Consider the following 14636-nt stretch of genomic DNA (forward strand, 5'->3'; position numbering starts at 1 on the left):
GGCAGCAGTACTAGTCACAATACTAGTACAAATTAGAACCTGGAAATTACAGTCAATATTATTTTTTTACCAATAGTTTCATTAATTTTCAAGAAGTAGGAAACAAGAGTGCTCAAGCTATAATCTGTGTTTTACAATGTTGATAGAGTATAGTTTTATTCATATAGGTACTGGGTTGAATGCATATAGCTAAAGAAGCAAATTATTAAAATTGTCTTGACTATGGGAACCCAGTCATTTTCTCAAATAATGAATTAACTGTTGTGTTCCAGTGTATTCAGCACTGCGAACGTATTGTTCTCTGTCTAATCAATTCTTAAGGTCTCCGCCACGCTATGGGACATAGCAAAGTGTGCGAAAACACATCCAGTACTTTTCCTAAGACTGCGCACGCAGACACTAAGCTAGTTTTGCTAGGCATCAGTCAATCTCACGTAATGTCCAATATTTGATGAACAAATAATCCTTTAAGTAACAGACATTCATTTGAACAAATCAGGAGGTCTCAGCTGAGAATTAAAAGCCAATGAGCATAAATGAAGGGTTAAACCAAAGATAAGAATTCCCTTAAAACTAGGACCTTGTGGTCGAAGTTTGTTGTTCCTGAATTCTTCAATCATCTATCTGTTTGTTTGTTTGTGTATAGTGATTTATTTTTGTGCTTATGCTTTTTGCCACGTGCTTGACTTTTTTACATATTTTGTTTCTCAGTTTTTATTCACTTCTTACTCAAGTGTATACCAGTGAGTAATTAGCAATAAAGTCGTATTTTTGAAACCTCCCATCAACCGGACTACAGATTCTTATTCAAAGGTAAAACAAGAGCCCTCACTAACATCACTGAGTAATACTCAATGGCCTATGATCACAAAATCTGTTGAGGATCTCATACGTTCCTGAACTACATTTCATAATGTCCTGTTCAGCCAAGCGTGGTGAGAATCTTCATCCAACAGCATGCAATCCATTTGGGATTATTCAGTTGTTTCAGTACCAAACAATTTGAATTGCCCAATAAATTAAGAAACATAAACTCACACCATAATGTAATTTAAGTGTTTGAATATTTAAAATATCAGATTATTTGAACAAAAATTTTGAATTAAGAGCAGTTTGCCATCCAATTTCTTGTACTAGATATAGTGGTGGGGACTGACCATGATGAAAATGAGTTTTATAGATGTGAAATAAATAAATGCATTTCATCAATTACTGTACGTTTTTAAAGTGATGCCACATTCACAGAGTTCAGCATAATTACTCAATGGCTGAATTTTAATTTTCAGGAAAAACTACGAGCTCACAACAGACTGACCGCCTGTGTTTAAGTAATAAACAAAGGCACAGTACACTGATACTCTAACACATCATTACAGATTAATGCTCTAACAATTCCCTATAGAGCAAGCACCTGAGCTCAGCTGTGCTGTAGAGGTGAGTTGGCAATGGAAGATGGAAAGCAACAAGAGAGAGATATCAGTGCTTTCAATTTCACAAAGGCTACAAGATGTTTGTCACCACCATCTCCAACTGCCACAATCAGACCTTATTCCTTAGCCGCCAAGATGTAATTCTGCCACTGTGCAAATTGTTGACTGGACATCAGTTTTATTAAGAATTCCAGAATCCTGACCATACATGAATTTATGCAAATTTCAAGTTGAAACTGAACACGTGAAGTTAAAAATGTACCAAGTGTTTATATATGAAAGTAAATCAACTATAATGTTGGCCTACATGAGCCATTCAGCTTTCAGATCAGTTTGACATCACAAATCAACATTTGCCTATCACTAAATCACAACTGCTATGGACCTTCTGCATGACATCATATCTATTTTCAGTTAAATGTCAAAACTTCAGTAGTTTAACAAATACAGTGAATGTTCATTACTTCAGTCACATAGTTTGATCATGTAAGTGGCTAATGAATATAGAGGCCCAAATAACTTTCTACGTTAAGTGTCTTGGAGCTTTAAGGGCAGCAGTGGCACAGTGGTTAGCATTGTTGCCTGCGGCGCTGAGGACCCGGGTTCGAATCCCGGCCCTGGGTCACTGTCCGTGTGGAGTTTGCACATACTCCCCTTGTTTGCGTGGGTTTCGCCCCCACAACCCAAAAGGATGTGCAGGATAGGTGGATTGGCCACCCTAAATTGCCCCTTAATTTGAAAAAAAATAATTGGGTACACTAAATTTATAAAAAAAAAGTGTCTTGGAGCTTTAAAACAAAATACACCGTAAGGTTGAATTGTGCAGATAGAGAAGTTTGGGAAAGTTACAGAAAGGTGAACAAATTGCTCCACCGCTTCATGCCTGTAATATTTAGGCAAATAAAATACTTTTCACACTTCAGTAGTGATATTGTAAGCGCACCCCAAACAAGTATTTGAGCGTCCAAACCATTTTTTCTCATAGAGCAGTGACATTGGGCAGCACGGTGGCTCAGTGGTTAGCACTGCTGCCTCATAGCACCGGGGACCCAGGTTCGATCCAGGCCCCGGGTCACTGTTGATATGGAGTTGGCACATTCTCCCCGTGTCTTTGTGTGTCTCATCCCCGCAACCCAAAAAAGATGTGCAGGGTAGGTGAATTGGCCATGCTAAATTACCCCTTAATTGGAAAAAAGAATTGGGTACTCTAAAATTATAAAAATGAAAATACCTTGTTCAATAAAAATCACACTATTGAAGGGAAACATGTGAGGAACCTTACAAATGCAATAGACAAAGAACAATGCAGCACAGGAACAGGCCCTTCGGCCCTCCAAGTCTGCACCATCATGTGTCCTATCTAGACCAACCACCTGTATCCTTCTATACCCAGTCTGTTCATGTGCCTATCCAGATAAGTCTCAAAGGTCGCTAACGTATCTGCCTCAACCACCTCACTTGGCAGTGCATTCCAGGCCACCACCACCCTCTGTAAAAATACTTTCCTGCACGTCTCCACTGAACCTCTCCCCCCTCACCTTGAACTTGTGCCCCCTTGTAATTGTAATTTCCGCCCTGGGAAAAAGCCTCCAACTGTTCACCCTACCTATACCCCTAATAGTTTTATAAACTTCTATCAGGTTGCCCCTCAGCCTCCCTCTCTCTGGGGAGAACAATCCCAGTTTATTCAATCTCTCCTCATAGCTAATATCCTCCATACCAGGCGACATCCTGGTAAACCTTTTCTGTACTCTCTCCAAAGCCTCCACTTCCTTCTGGTAGTGTGGCGATCAGAATCGGACACAGTATTCCAAATGTGGCCTAACCAACGTTCTATGTAACTAACATAATTTTCGAGTTTTAAAAAAAATAGATTTAGAGTACCCAATTCATTTTTTCCAATTAAGAGGCAATTTAGTGTGACCGATCCACCTACCCTGCACATCGTTTTGGGTTGTGGGGGGTACAACCCAAGCAAACACGGGGAGAATGTGCAAACTCCACAAGGATAGTGATCCAGAGCCGGGATTGAACCTGGGACCTCGGCGACGTGAGGCAGCAGAACTAACCCACTGCGCCACCGTGCTGCCCTATTTTCGAGCTTTTATACACGATATCCCATCCTATGAAGGCAAGCATGCCATATGCTTTCTTTACCACCATTTCCACCCGTGCTGCCCCTTTTAAGTATCTGTGGACCTGCAAGCCCAGATCTCTGTGTCTCAATGCTCCTGATGGCTCTGCCATTCATTTTATAGCTCCCACCTGAATTGGATCTACCAAAATGCATCACCTCGCATTTGTCCGCATTAAATTCCATCTGCCATTTCTCTGCCCAATTTTGCAGCCTATCTATATCCTGTTGTATTCTCTGACAATCTTCATCACTATCTGCAACTCCTGCAATCTCAGTATCATCCGCAAACTTGCTAATCAGACCCGCTACGTTTTCTTCCAAGTCATTTATATATATATATATATATATATATATTACAAACAGCACAAGTCCCGGTATTGATCACTGCGGAACACCACTAGATACAGACCTCCATTCAGAAAAACATCCTTCCACTGCTACCCTCTGTCTTCTATGGCCAAGTCAGTTCTGAATCCATCCAGCTAGTTCACTCCTGACCCCATGTGATTTAATGTTTTGCACCAGCCTGCCATGAGGGACCTTATCAAATGCTTTACTGGAGTTCACATAGACAACATCCACAGCACTTCACTCATCAATCATTTTTGTCACCTCCTCAAAAAACTCAATTAAATTAGTGAGACATGACCTCGTACAAAACCATGTTGCCTGTCGCTAGTAAGACCATTTACTTCCAAATGTGCATAGATCCAATCTCTGAGAATCTTTTCCAACAATTTCACTATCACTGACATCAAGCTCACTGGCCTATAGTTACCCAGGTTATCCTTGCAATCCTTCTTAAATAACGGGAACATTGGCTATCCTCCAATCTTCTGGGATCTCACCTGTGGCCAATAAGGACACAAAGATTTCTGTTAGAGTCGCAGTGATTTCATCTTGTCTCCCTCAGTAATCTGGGATAAATGCCATCTGGCCCTGGTTATTTGTCTACCTTAATGCTTTTTAAAGCATTTTACTAAAGAAAAGTTGCCACAGTTCCAGATGACCATAGGCTGCTTTCGACTTTCGGGGGGGGGGGGGGGGGGAGCTGACTATGGTAATTTAACCTGAAGATCACATGAGGGACAATGTTGAGAAGGCGGACTTTCATGAATAGCCTCAGCTGAACCTGTGCTGTTGCCCTAAGCTCTGCATCGCGAACCAGCTGTCCAGCCAACTGAGTAAACCAGCAATATACAATGGACTTGTGGGACTGTCATAACTGTCATTTCCCCACAGGATTAATTTCCTTATCTCCCCCTTGGAAACATACTAAGGAAGATAAAGCATTTCCCCAGATGGAATTGTGCATGGATTGGTTGAGGGCGAGGGGGAGAAAGAAGGGATTTTGGGGTCCGTGAGGTTGGTCCAATCTTCATAACCTAAACATATGCTTAAAAGCATCACTGAGACAGACTGCATACTGTCAAAAACAGCAATGACTAAAGAGAGAAACGCACAAGTCAAAATAAAATCAAACTTTGAGAGTGCATGTGGAGAAACAATCAGCTTATAGCCATATAACAATATACTTGGGGGTTTCCTTTGGGAATTCTCATGACAAGAAGTTATCTAAACATGTAAATTGTTTCCACCACTGAATAAGTTTTCATATATGGCTATTTCATGTGTGGCCACACAAATAGAAAAATAAATGACTCAAATAGATCTTTCACCAATGGATTAGTAACAGGATCTCCCTCGGACTTATCTGCAATTGCAAACTTTATTGAGCAGAGATCATTTCTCAGGAGCAAGGCACAATTGACCCAAATGTACATTCTTAAAAACTTATGGTCTTACCTTTAGACAAGTTATTTTCATGGCATGCAGTCTGTCCAATGATTCCTGTGGTTTCCCCAAGTACTGTGGAAGTTCTGCATGTAGGACTCTCATAGAAAATGGTACCATGGATCCTAACAATGCAATTGAAAAAATTATGTCACAGAACAACAAGAAATTTTGTATTTGCCCAATCTTGTGTTGTCAGATATACTTTTTGAATTGGTTGTTGACTTATTTATTTTTAACATAACATTTGAGGATATTCATTTAATATAAACTCTGGCTGCATGTGTCAAGGTCATCAATTTCTATTTTATAAAAATCCGTGGCAGTCACTTCAATTTGAATCATCTCTAAAAGGTTAATGGACTATCGGCTGTCCTTTCTAATCCTAAATCAAATCAGGATTTTTGTGGTGATAAACTGAGAAGACACATTGAAAAACTAACAGGTTTGTTAGATAAAACTGCTGAACTTGGAGACGTGATGCCTAATACAAATAAAATTTCTCAGAAAAACAATTTCGTTTTGGATACTGAATAGGAGTGGTACACGTAGACACCCAACACAACTGGAACCAAGAACATATCAAATACTGATAGATGTCAGTTACGCACAATAAATTAAGCCCGTGGTTGAAAAGATTAAAGCTCTACTATAGCAGTGCTTTACGGTGTGGCAGGGGGTGGCAGCCAGTAAAGAACAGGAGGCAAGTAAGGAAGAGGGAGAGAGGGAGGAAGAAAGGACAAGTTCAGAAATGAAGGAAGGTGGGGTGGGATGGGAGGAGAGTGAGGGATGGGAGAGTGGGGAGGGAGGCGAAAGGGGGGGGGGGGGGGAGAGGCGAGGGGGGGGGGGGGGAGAGGCGAGGGGGGTGAGGGAGGCGAGAGGGGGGAGGGATGGAAGAGGGGGCAGGGATGGGAAAATTGGAGGGAGAAGGGAAAAGATGGGGAAGGGCGAGAGAGGGGGATTGGAAAGGAGAGGAATGACAGAGCCAGGACATGGGTGAGAATGAGGAGCAGCAGCACAAAGAAAATATTTTTCTAAGTTCTTACTACTGTATTTGATTTTCCTTTCCCTTGTTGCTTCTTCTCTCTCTCGCCCTCCCGCCCTCTCCAAGAATATGTAAAGATATCTCAGATGTCTCACAAACGTGAATTCATAGAATTTACAGTGCAGAAGGAGGCCATTTCACCCATCAAGTCTGCACCGGCTCTTGGAAAGAGCACCCTACCGAAGCCCACACCTCCATCCTATCCCCATAACCCAGTAACCCCAATTTTGGACACAAAGGGCAATTTAGCATGGCCAATCCACCTAACCTACACATCTTTTGACTGTGGGAGGAAACCGGAGCACCCGGAGGAAACCCACGCACACACGGGGAGGACGTGCACACTCCGCACAGATAGTGACCTAAGCCGGGAATCAAACCTGGGACCCTGGAGCTGTGAAGCAGTTGTCCTAACCACTATGCTACCGTGCTGCCCAAAATGTTTTTGATCAAAATTTGGAGAGTAATCTGGGACTTTGTAACACACAGAATCAACTGATTGTGTTTCTAATAGGTCAAGAAGGCAGTTTGAAGAACCACACCTAATAATGGTACAAATGCTGCAAATATAGAAATTCATTACATCTGCATCCTGGCACATGGAGGGCAAGAAAGGAGTACCCTTGATTAGGAGGCTTCAAACTTACTAAGTTGAGTACCATTGAAAGCATACAAGTCTCTACTTTTAAATTATCCACTTATTTGTGCATTTTTTGTGCCATTAGTGGAAGCATCTTTTAAAATCTCTCACCAGCGCTGAACGCTGAGTTAATATAGCATCGACTAGAGTACATCTCCCTTGGTTTGGTTTGAACCATATGCCTATAAAAAAACGATATTGCTCTGAATGTTCTGTTTTCGGCATCAACTGCCGTTCTAAATTGATATGATCCTAATTGATGTTATAGCTGGACAGGAAGATCCCAGAAAGGATTTGAGGGCAGCACGGTAGCATGGTGGTTAGCATAAATGCTTCACAGCTCCAGGGTCCCAGGTTCAGTTCCCGGCTGGGTCACTGTCTGTGCGGAGTCTGCACGTCCTCCCTGTGTGTGCGTGGGTTTCCTCCGGGTGCTCCGGTTTCCTCCCACAGTCCAAAGATGTGCGGGTTAGGTGGATTGGCCATGCTAAATTGCCCTTAGTGTCCTAAAAAATAAGGTTAATTGGGGGGGGGGGGGGGGGGGGGGGGGTTACTGGTATAGGGTGGATACGTTGGCTTGAGTAGGGTGATCATTGCTCGGCACAACATCGAGGGCAGAAGGGCCTGTTCTGTGCTGTACTGTTCTATGTTCTATGGAACTCTGGCTCAAAAGTCTGTAACATTTACTTTCAAATTAAACATGGAGGAAGAGAGTGACAGGACCACTAATGAATTTTAAGAAGAAAAAATTATTAAACATGAAAAAATTGGATGAGAGAATACTCCTTTACTCATCCTTTCGCTTAACAAATACACACAGATTTTAAGATTAACACGGATTACAAATTACACCTTAAACTTCAATGGTCCATTGAACACAAATTCTCTTTTAAGCACACAGATTGGCTGTGGTCAAATACACGCTTGCCGTTCTGAACCAAAGTTAGTGTCTGTGGATTTCTTCTCAGAATCCCCCCAGATGGTTGTCAACTGTGGCAAATGCATGATTTTAGATACATTGGATTATAAACATTTGGCAATCTAAGGGTTAAAAGCCTGGGCTAGAGTGTGTTTGATTCCAGTAGTCATGCTTTTAAGTGAATCTTGTTTTGCAAGACCAGAAAGCTTTTCGGAGCCAGAGGTGAAATTGACCATCGTACAAGCCTGGGCTGAATCACTGTTGTTTGACTAGGGGGAGTCCCTGGGGAGTTGATGCGCTTTCAGCCTGGGGAGCTATTAACATTGCTGGGTGCAGCCAAGGTATTCAGACATTTTTAAAAAAGCTTTGGAGTTGAGTTCTGATTTGACGACTGTTTAGATCACAAGTCTGCACGTTCTTCCAGTGTCTGCGTGAGGTTCCTCCCACAAGTCCCGAAAAACGTGTTTGTTAGATGAATTGGACATTCTGAATTCTCCCTCAGTGAACCCAAACAGGTGCCTTATTCTGGCGACAAGGGGATTTAAACAGTAACTTCATTGCAGTGTTAATGCAAGTCTACTTGTGACACTAATAAAGATATTATTACAAAGGTAAAGTATTCTGTTCTCACTGCAGGATAGTTAAAAAAGAGCAATAGTATTTAAAGCAGTACAGAATTGTTAGGGGACAAGGGGGAAGTTGAAACAAACTAGGTGGAACAGCTTTTTGAAGACAACCAGCCAAAGTCTGCAGGGGTTCTAACAGGAGCAAAATCTGTTGTGGAAAGCAAATCTGTTCTGTGCCACTGGTATGCAGGATGGATTGAGAGCTGTATATTTGTTTCTTTCTTGTTGTTTAATTGGGAATAGAGATAGTAATTAAGGCTATTGTATTTACTATATTTAGTAGTATTATTTAAGGGATGATTGTAAGCTATTTCGGGTGTGAGGTATATTTTAAATACTCGGTTAATAATAAAGATTTACAGGGCAGCACGGTGGCCTAGTGGTTAGCACAACCGCCTCACGACGCTGAGGTCCCAGGTTCGATCCCGGCTCTGGGTCACTGTCCGTGTGGAGTTTGCACATTCTCCCCGTGTCTGCGTGGGTTACGCCCCCACAACCCAAAAATGTGCAGAGTAGGTGGATTGGCCACTCTAAATTGCCCCTTAATAGAAAAAATAATTGGGTAATCTAAATTTATAAAAAAAAAAAAAAAAAAAAATAATAAAGATTTATTTTAAAATATCAAATCCTTATTTTTTTGTGCAATCACCCCTGGAGCAAAGTATACTTTCCGCAGAGTCTGAAACAAAATAAAATTAAATATTAGGGTTTCGGTCCAGCATCCTAACCACTGTGGGGTCTCTGTATGGGGATGGTAATACACAAGGATCTCCAAACTCAAATCCCAAAAGCACACTTGAAGATCTTCTCTCACAATAATGCTTTCCCTTAGCAGTTCGCATTCTATAATCCAGACCAGGTTTCCAAATGACACTTTTTAAACAAATGTTCGACTCCACCGTTAACAACAAATCCAGTCCAGAATTTTAAACCAACTCCTTTAGGATTTCTTTGTCTTGATCGCAGTATAAACTGTTCATAATTGCTTTAACTCTTAATTCCCTGACTGTATTGAAATGACAATGTAATGCGTGTTAAAATTAAAACCTGTGTGTATCTGTTAAGCTAAGGGAGGAGTAAAGGAGTATTCTTTAAAAAAAATAATAATTTTCATTCAAATTTTCCAACAACAAATTTTATCCCAACAAGAAGAACAGAAAGAAAAAAAAAACAGAAACCCCTCCCCCCCAATACAAAGCAATAAATTAACAAGAAAGAATAATAAACATAGAACCGTAAGAACACCCCCCCCCATAGCCGAGCCAAAGTCCCCCCCCCCCCCGGGTTGCTGCTGAAGTTGACCACCCTCTAACACTCCGCCAGGAAATCAAGAAATGGCTGCCACCACCGAAAGAACCCTTGCACCGACCCCCTCAGGGCAAACCTGACCCTCTCCAGTTTAATGAACCCAGCCATGTCACTAATCCAGGATTCTGTGCTCGGCAGCCTCGCATCCCTCCACTGTAAAAGGATCCTGCGGCGGGCTACTAGGGACGCAAAGGACAGGATACCGGCCTCTCTCGCCTCCTACACTCCTGGCTCCGATGCCACCCCAAAAATAGCGAGCCCCCAGCCCGGTTCCACCCTGGAACTAACCACCCTGGACAAGGTCCCTGCCACCCCCTTCCAGAAACCCTCCAGCGCCAGACAAGCCCAAAACATATGGGTGTGATTCGATGGGCTTCCCGAACACCTCCCACATCTGTCCTAATCCCCAAAGAACCGGCTCAGCCTGGTCCCAGTCATATGCTCCCTGTGCAGCACCTTTAGCTGAATTAAACTAAGCCATGCGGAAGAGGAGGAAGAATTCACCCTCCCCAGGGCGTCCGCCCACGTCCCCTCGCCAATCACCTCCCCCAGCGCTTTCAGCTCCTCCACCGAGGCCTCTTCCCCCTCCTGCATCACCTGATAAATTGCCGAGATCCTGCCCTCACCGACCCACGTCCCCGAGAGCACCCTATCCTGAACCCCCCTTGGCGGCAATAGCGGAAACTCCGCCACCTGCTGACTAACAAACGCCCTAATCTGCATATACCTGAAGGTGTTCCCTGGGGGGAGACCCCACTTCCCCTCCAACTCCTCTAGGGTCGCAAACTTCCCGTCGAGGAAGAGGTCCCCCATCCGCCTGATACCTGCCCTATGCCAGGTCAAAAACCCTCCATCTATCCTCCCTGGTACAAACTGGTGGTTCCCCCGTATCGGGGACCAAACTGAGGCCTTCACCTCCCCCCTATGACGTCTCCACTGACCCCAGATTTTGAGGGTAGCTACCACAACTGGACTTGTAGAATACCTTGCCGGGGGGAGTGGCAGCGGGGCCGTCACCAGCGCCCCCAAACTCGTGCCCACACAGGACTCTTCCTTCATCTTCTTCCATGCAGCTCCCTCCCCCTCCACCACCCACCTACGAATCATTGCCACATTCGCGGCCCAGTAATACCCAGGTTGGGCAACGCCAGCCCACTCACCTCCCTGCCTCGCTCCAAGAATAGACTCCTCACTCCCGGGGTCTTCTGCACCCACACGAACCCCAAGATGCTCCCCTATCTCTCTCTCCTGGTCCCCCATGTGCACCACAAACAATTCACTCTTCCCCACGTTGAGCTTACAGCCAGAGAAGTCACCAAACTCCCCCAGGATCCTCATCACCTCTGGCATCCCCCCCGCCGGACCCGCAATGTACAGCAGTAAATCGTCAGTGCACAGCGACAGCCGGTGCTCCTCCCCCCTCCTCACAATCGCCCTCCAGTTCCTCGATTCCCTCAGTGCCATGGCCAGGGGTTCAATCGCTAACATGAAGAGCAGGGGACAGCCGAAAGTCCTCCGACCTCCTCCCATTCGTCACCACGCTCGCCACCTGAGCACTGGACAGTAGCCTCACCCAACTAATGAACCCCCACCAAACCCAAATCTCCTCAACACCTCCCACAGGTAACTCCACTCCACCCTATCAAAAGCTTTCTCCGCATCCATCGATGCCACTATTTCCGCCTCCCCGTCCACCGCCGACATCATTATAACATTAAGAAGCCGCCGCACATTGACATTCATCGTGGATGACCTGCGGAACTACATCCTCCAGCCGCCTGGACAGTATCTTGGCCAACAGCTTCGCGTCCACGTTGAGGAGCGAGATCGGCCTGTAAGACCCCCACTGGAGGGGGTCCTTATCCCGCTTCAAAATCAGTGAAATTAGTGCTCTGGACATCATCGGGGGCAAAGCCCCCCCCTCCCTCGCCTCATTCAGGGTCCTCACTAACAACGGGCCGAGCAGGTCTGAGAACTTCTTGTAGAACTCCACCGGGAACCCGTCAGGCCCCGGTGCCTTCCCTGACTGCATGCTCCCCAACACCTCGATCAGCTCCTCCAACTCGACTGGGGCCCCCAGACCCTCCACCCGCTCCTCCCCCACTCTCTGGAACTCCAACTTATCCAGAAAGCGGTCCATCCCGCCCTCCTCCCCAGGGGACACCGACCGGTACAGCTCCTCATAAAAGGACCTGATCACCCCATTTATGTCCCTTGCACTCCGCACCAGATTCCCTCCTACATCTCTAACTCGCCCCATCTCCCTCGCTGCCTCCCGCTTCCGGAGCTGATGGGCCAGCATCTGACTTGCCTTCTCCCCGTACTCATATACCGCCCCCTGCGCCCTCCTCCACTGCGCCTCCGCCTTCCGGGTGGTCAATATATCAAACTCCGCTTGGAGACTACGACGCTTCCTCAAAAGTCCCTCTTCCGGGGCATCCGCATACCTCCTGTCTACACTTACCATTTCTTCCACCAACCTCTCCCTCTCAACCTTCTCCCCCTCTCCCTGTGTGCCCTAATAGAAATCAGCTCCCCTCTAACCACCGCCTTCAACGTCTCCAAGACCACCCCTACTCGCACCTCCCCATTGTCATTAGCTTCCAAATACCCCTCTATGCACGTACGGACCCGCCCGCATACTTCCTCCTCCGACAGAAGCCCCACATCTAACCTCCACAGCGGGCGTTGATCCTTCCCCTCCCCCAGCTCCAGGTCCACCGAATGCGGAGCGTGGTCTGAAATGACTATTGCCGAGTACTCCGCCCCTACCACCCTCGGGATTAGCGCCCTGCTAAGGACAAAGAAATCGATCCGGGAATAAGCCTCGTGGACGGGAGAAAAACGAGAACTCCCTACCTCCTGGCCTCAGAAACCTCCAAAGGTCTACCCCTCCCATCTGGTCCATGAACCCCCTCAGCACTGTGGCCGCCGCCGGCCTCCTGCCCGTCCTGGACCTCTAAGGATCCAGAGCCGGGTCCAGCACCGTATTAAAATCTCCTCCCAATATCAAGCCCCCGTCTCCAGGTCTGGAATCCGGCTCAGCATACGCCGCATGAAGCCTGCATCGTCCCAGTGGGGGGGGGAACATTAACCAGTAACACCCGCTCCCCTTGAAGTCTACCGCTCACTATTACATATCTGCCACTGCTATCCACCACCACACTCGATGCCACAAACGACAAGCTCTTTCCAACCAAAATCGCCACCCTCGCATCTAGCCCCGAATGGAACATTTGTCCAACCCACCCTTTTCTCAGCCTCACCTGATCCGCCAGCTTAAGGTGCGTCTCCTGGAGCATAGCCACGTCCGCCCCCAGCCCCTTCAAGTGCGCCAACACCCGGGCCCGCTTCACCGGACCATTCAGCCCCCTCACATTCCATGTGACCAGCCGAATCGGGGGGTCTTCCCCCTCCCTCTGCGTCGGTCAGTCATATCTCTCCCTCGGCTCACCATGTGCCTGCAGTAGCCCCCAGGCCCATTCCCCAAGGTGGCAGATCCCCTTCCAACCCCCCCCATCACCAGCAGCACCCCTTCAGCCCTACCAGCAGCAACCTGGTACCTCCCCCCCAGCTAGGGCCCCCCTAGCTGCGTAAACCCTCCCATCGTACCTCCGTAAGTCAGCCGACTCCTACTGACACCGGCTGCTCCCGCCACCCCAACCACCCCCCCCCCCCCCCCCCCCCCCCCGCAACACAACCGCCACTCCCCCCCGCCCGGTGCCGGCCCCTCCCACTCCACCTCCGGCGCGAGAAAGAAGCCTGCGCTTCCATCTCAAACCCCGCCCCCCGGCCCAACACGCGGGAAAAAGAAGGGCGCGTGACCCAATGGGTCCGCGAAACAGCACCCCAACCCTCCACCTGTGATAAACAAGAAAAAACACCAAGATAAATAATTAAAGAGCCCCAAGAAAGCGAAAAAGCCAAAAGGAACCAACAAAAACAGGAAAAAAAGATCCCAGGGAGAACAATGCCTCCGGACAATGTACATCATTCCCCAGCCCCCCCCAGTCCTCAGTTCGAGTCCAGCTTCTCTGCCTGGACGAAGGTCCAGGCATCCTCCGGGGAGCCAAAGTAGAGCTGACGATCTTTATAAGTGACCCAGAGGCGTGCCGGTTGTAGCAGGCCGAACTTCACCCCCTTCTTGTGAAGCACCGCCTTCGTCCGATTAAAACCAGCCCTCCTCTTCGCCACCTCCGCACTCCAGTCCTGATGCATCCGGATCTCTGCGTTCTCCTACCTGCTGCTCCTCTCCTTCTTCGCCCATCTCAGCACACACTCACGGTCAAAACGGACCAGCACCACCCTTGGCGGCTCGTTCGGCCTGGGCTTCCTCAGCAGCACTCGATGGGCGCCCTCCAGCTCCAAGGGCCCTTGAAAGGACCCCGCACCCATTAACGAGTTCAGCATCAAGGCCACATAGGTCCCCAAGTCCGAACCTTCCAGCCCCTCCGGGAGGCCTAGGATCCGCAAGTTCTTCCGGCAGGAGCGGTTCTGCATCTCCTCCATCCTCGCTTGCCATTTCTTGTGAAGCGCCTCGTGCGACTCCACCTTCACTGCCAGGCCTAGGATTTCATCCTCGTTTTCAGAGGCTTTTTGCCGTACCTTGCGCATCTCTGCGCCCTGAGCCGTCCGAGTTGCCATAAGCTTGTCCAGTGAGGCCTTAAGCGGTTCCAGGAGCTCAGCTTTCAGCTCTCTGAAACAGCGCTGAAGCAGCTCCTGCTGTTCCTGCGCCCACTG

The 14636-nt window shown here is 47.1% G+C and overlaps 1 protein-coding gene across 3 annotated transcripts in view; it reads right to left on the reverse strand.

The window, feature by feature from the left end:
* trappc12 (trafficking protein particle complex 12) overlaps positions 1-14636 on the reverse strand; it is a 150472-nt gene that overhangs the window by 61286 nt on the left and 74550 nt on the right. For all 3 annotated transcript variants that reach the window (XM_038800321.1, XM_038800320.1, XM_038800319.1), the window contains one exon: positions 5374-5486. In XM_038800321.1, the coding sequence (XP_038656249.1) occupies positions 5374-5486 (113 nt within the window). The remainder of the gene's footprint in view (positions 1-5373; positions 5487-14636) is intronic.

This window comes from Scyliorhinus canicula, chromosome 6 (assembly GCF_902713615.1).
Source record: "Scyliorhinus canicula chromosome 6, sScyCan1.1, whole genome shotgun sequence".
NCBI lineage: Eukaryota > Metazoa > Chordata > Chondrichthyes > Carcharhiniformes > Scyliorhinidae > Scyliorhinus > Scyliorhinus canicula.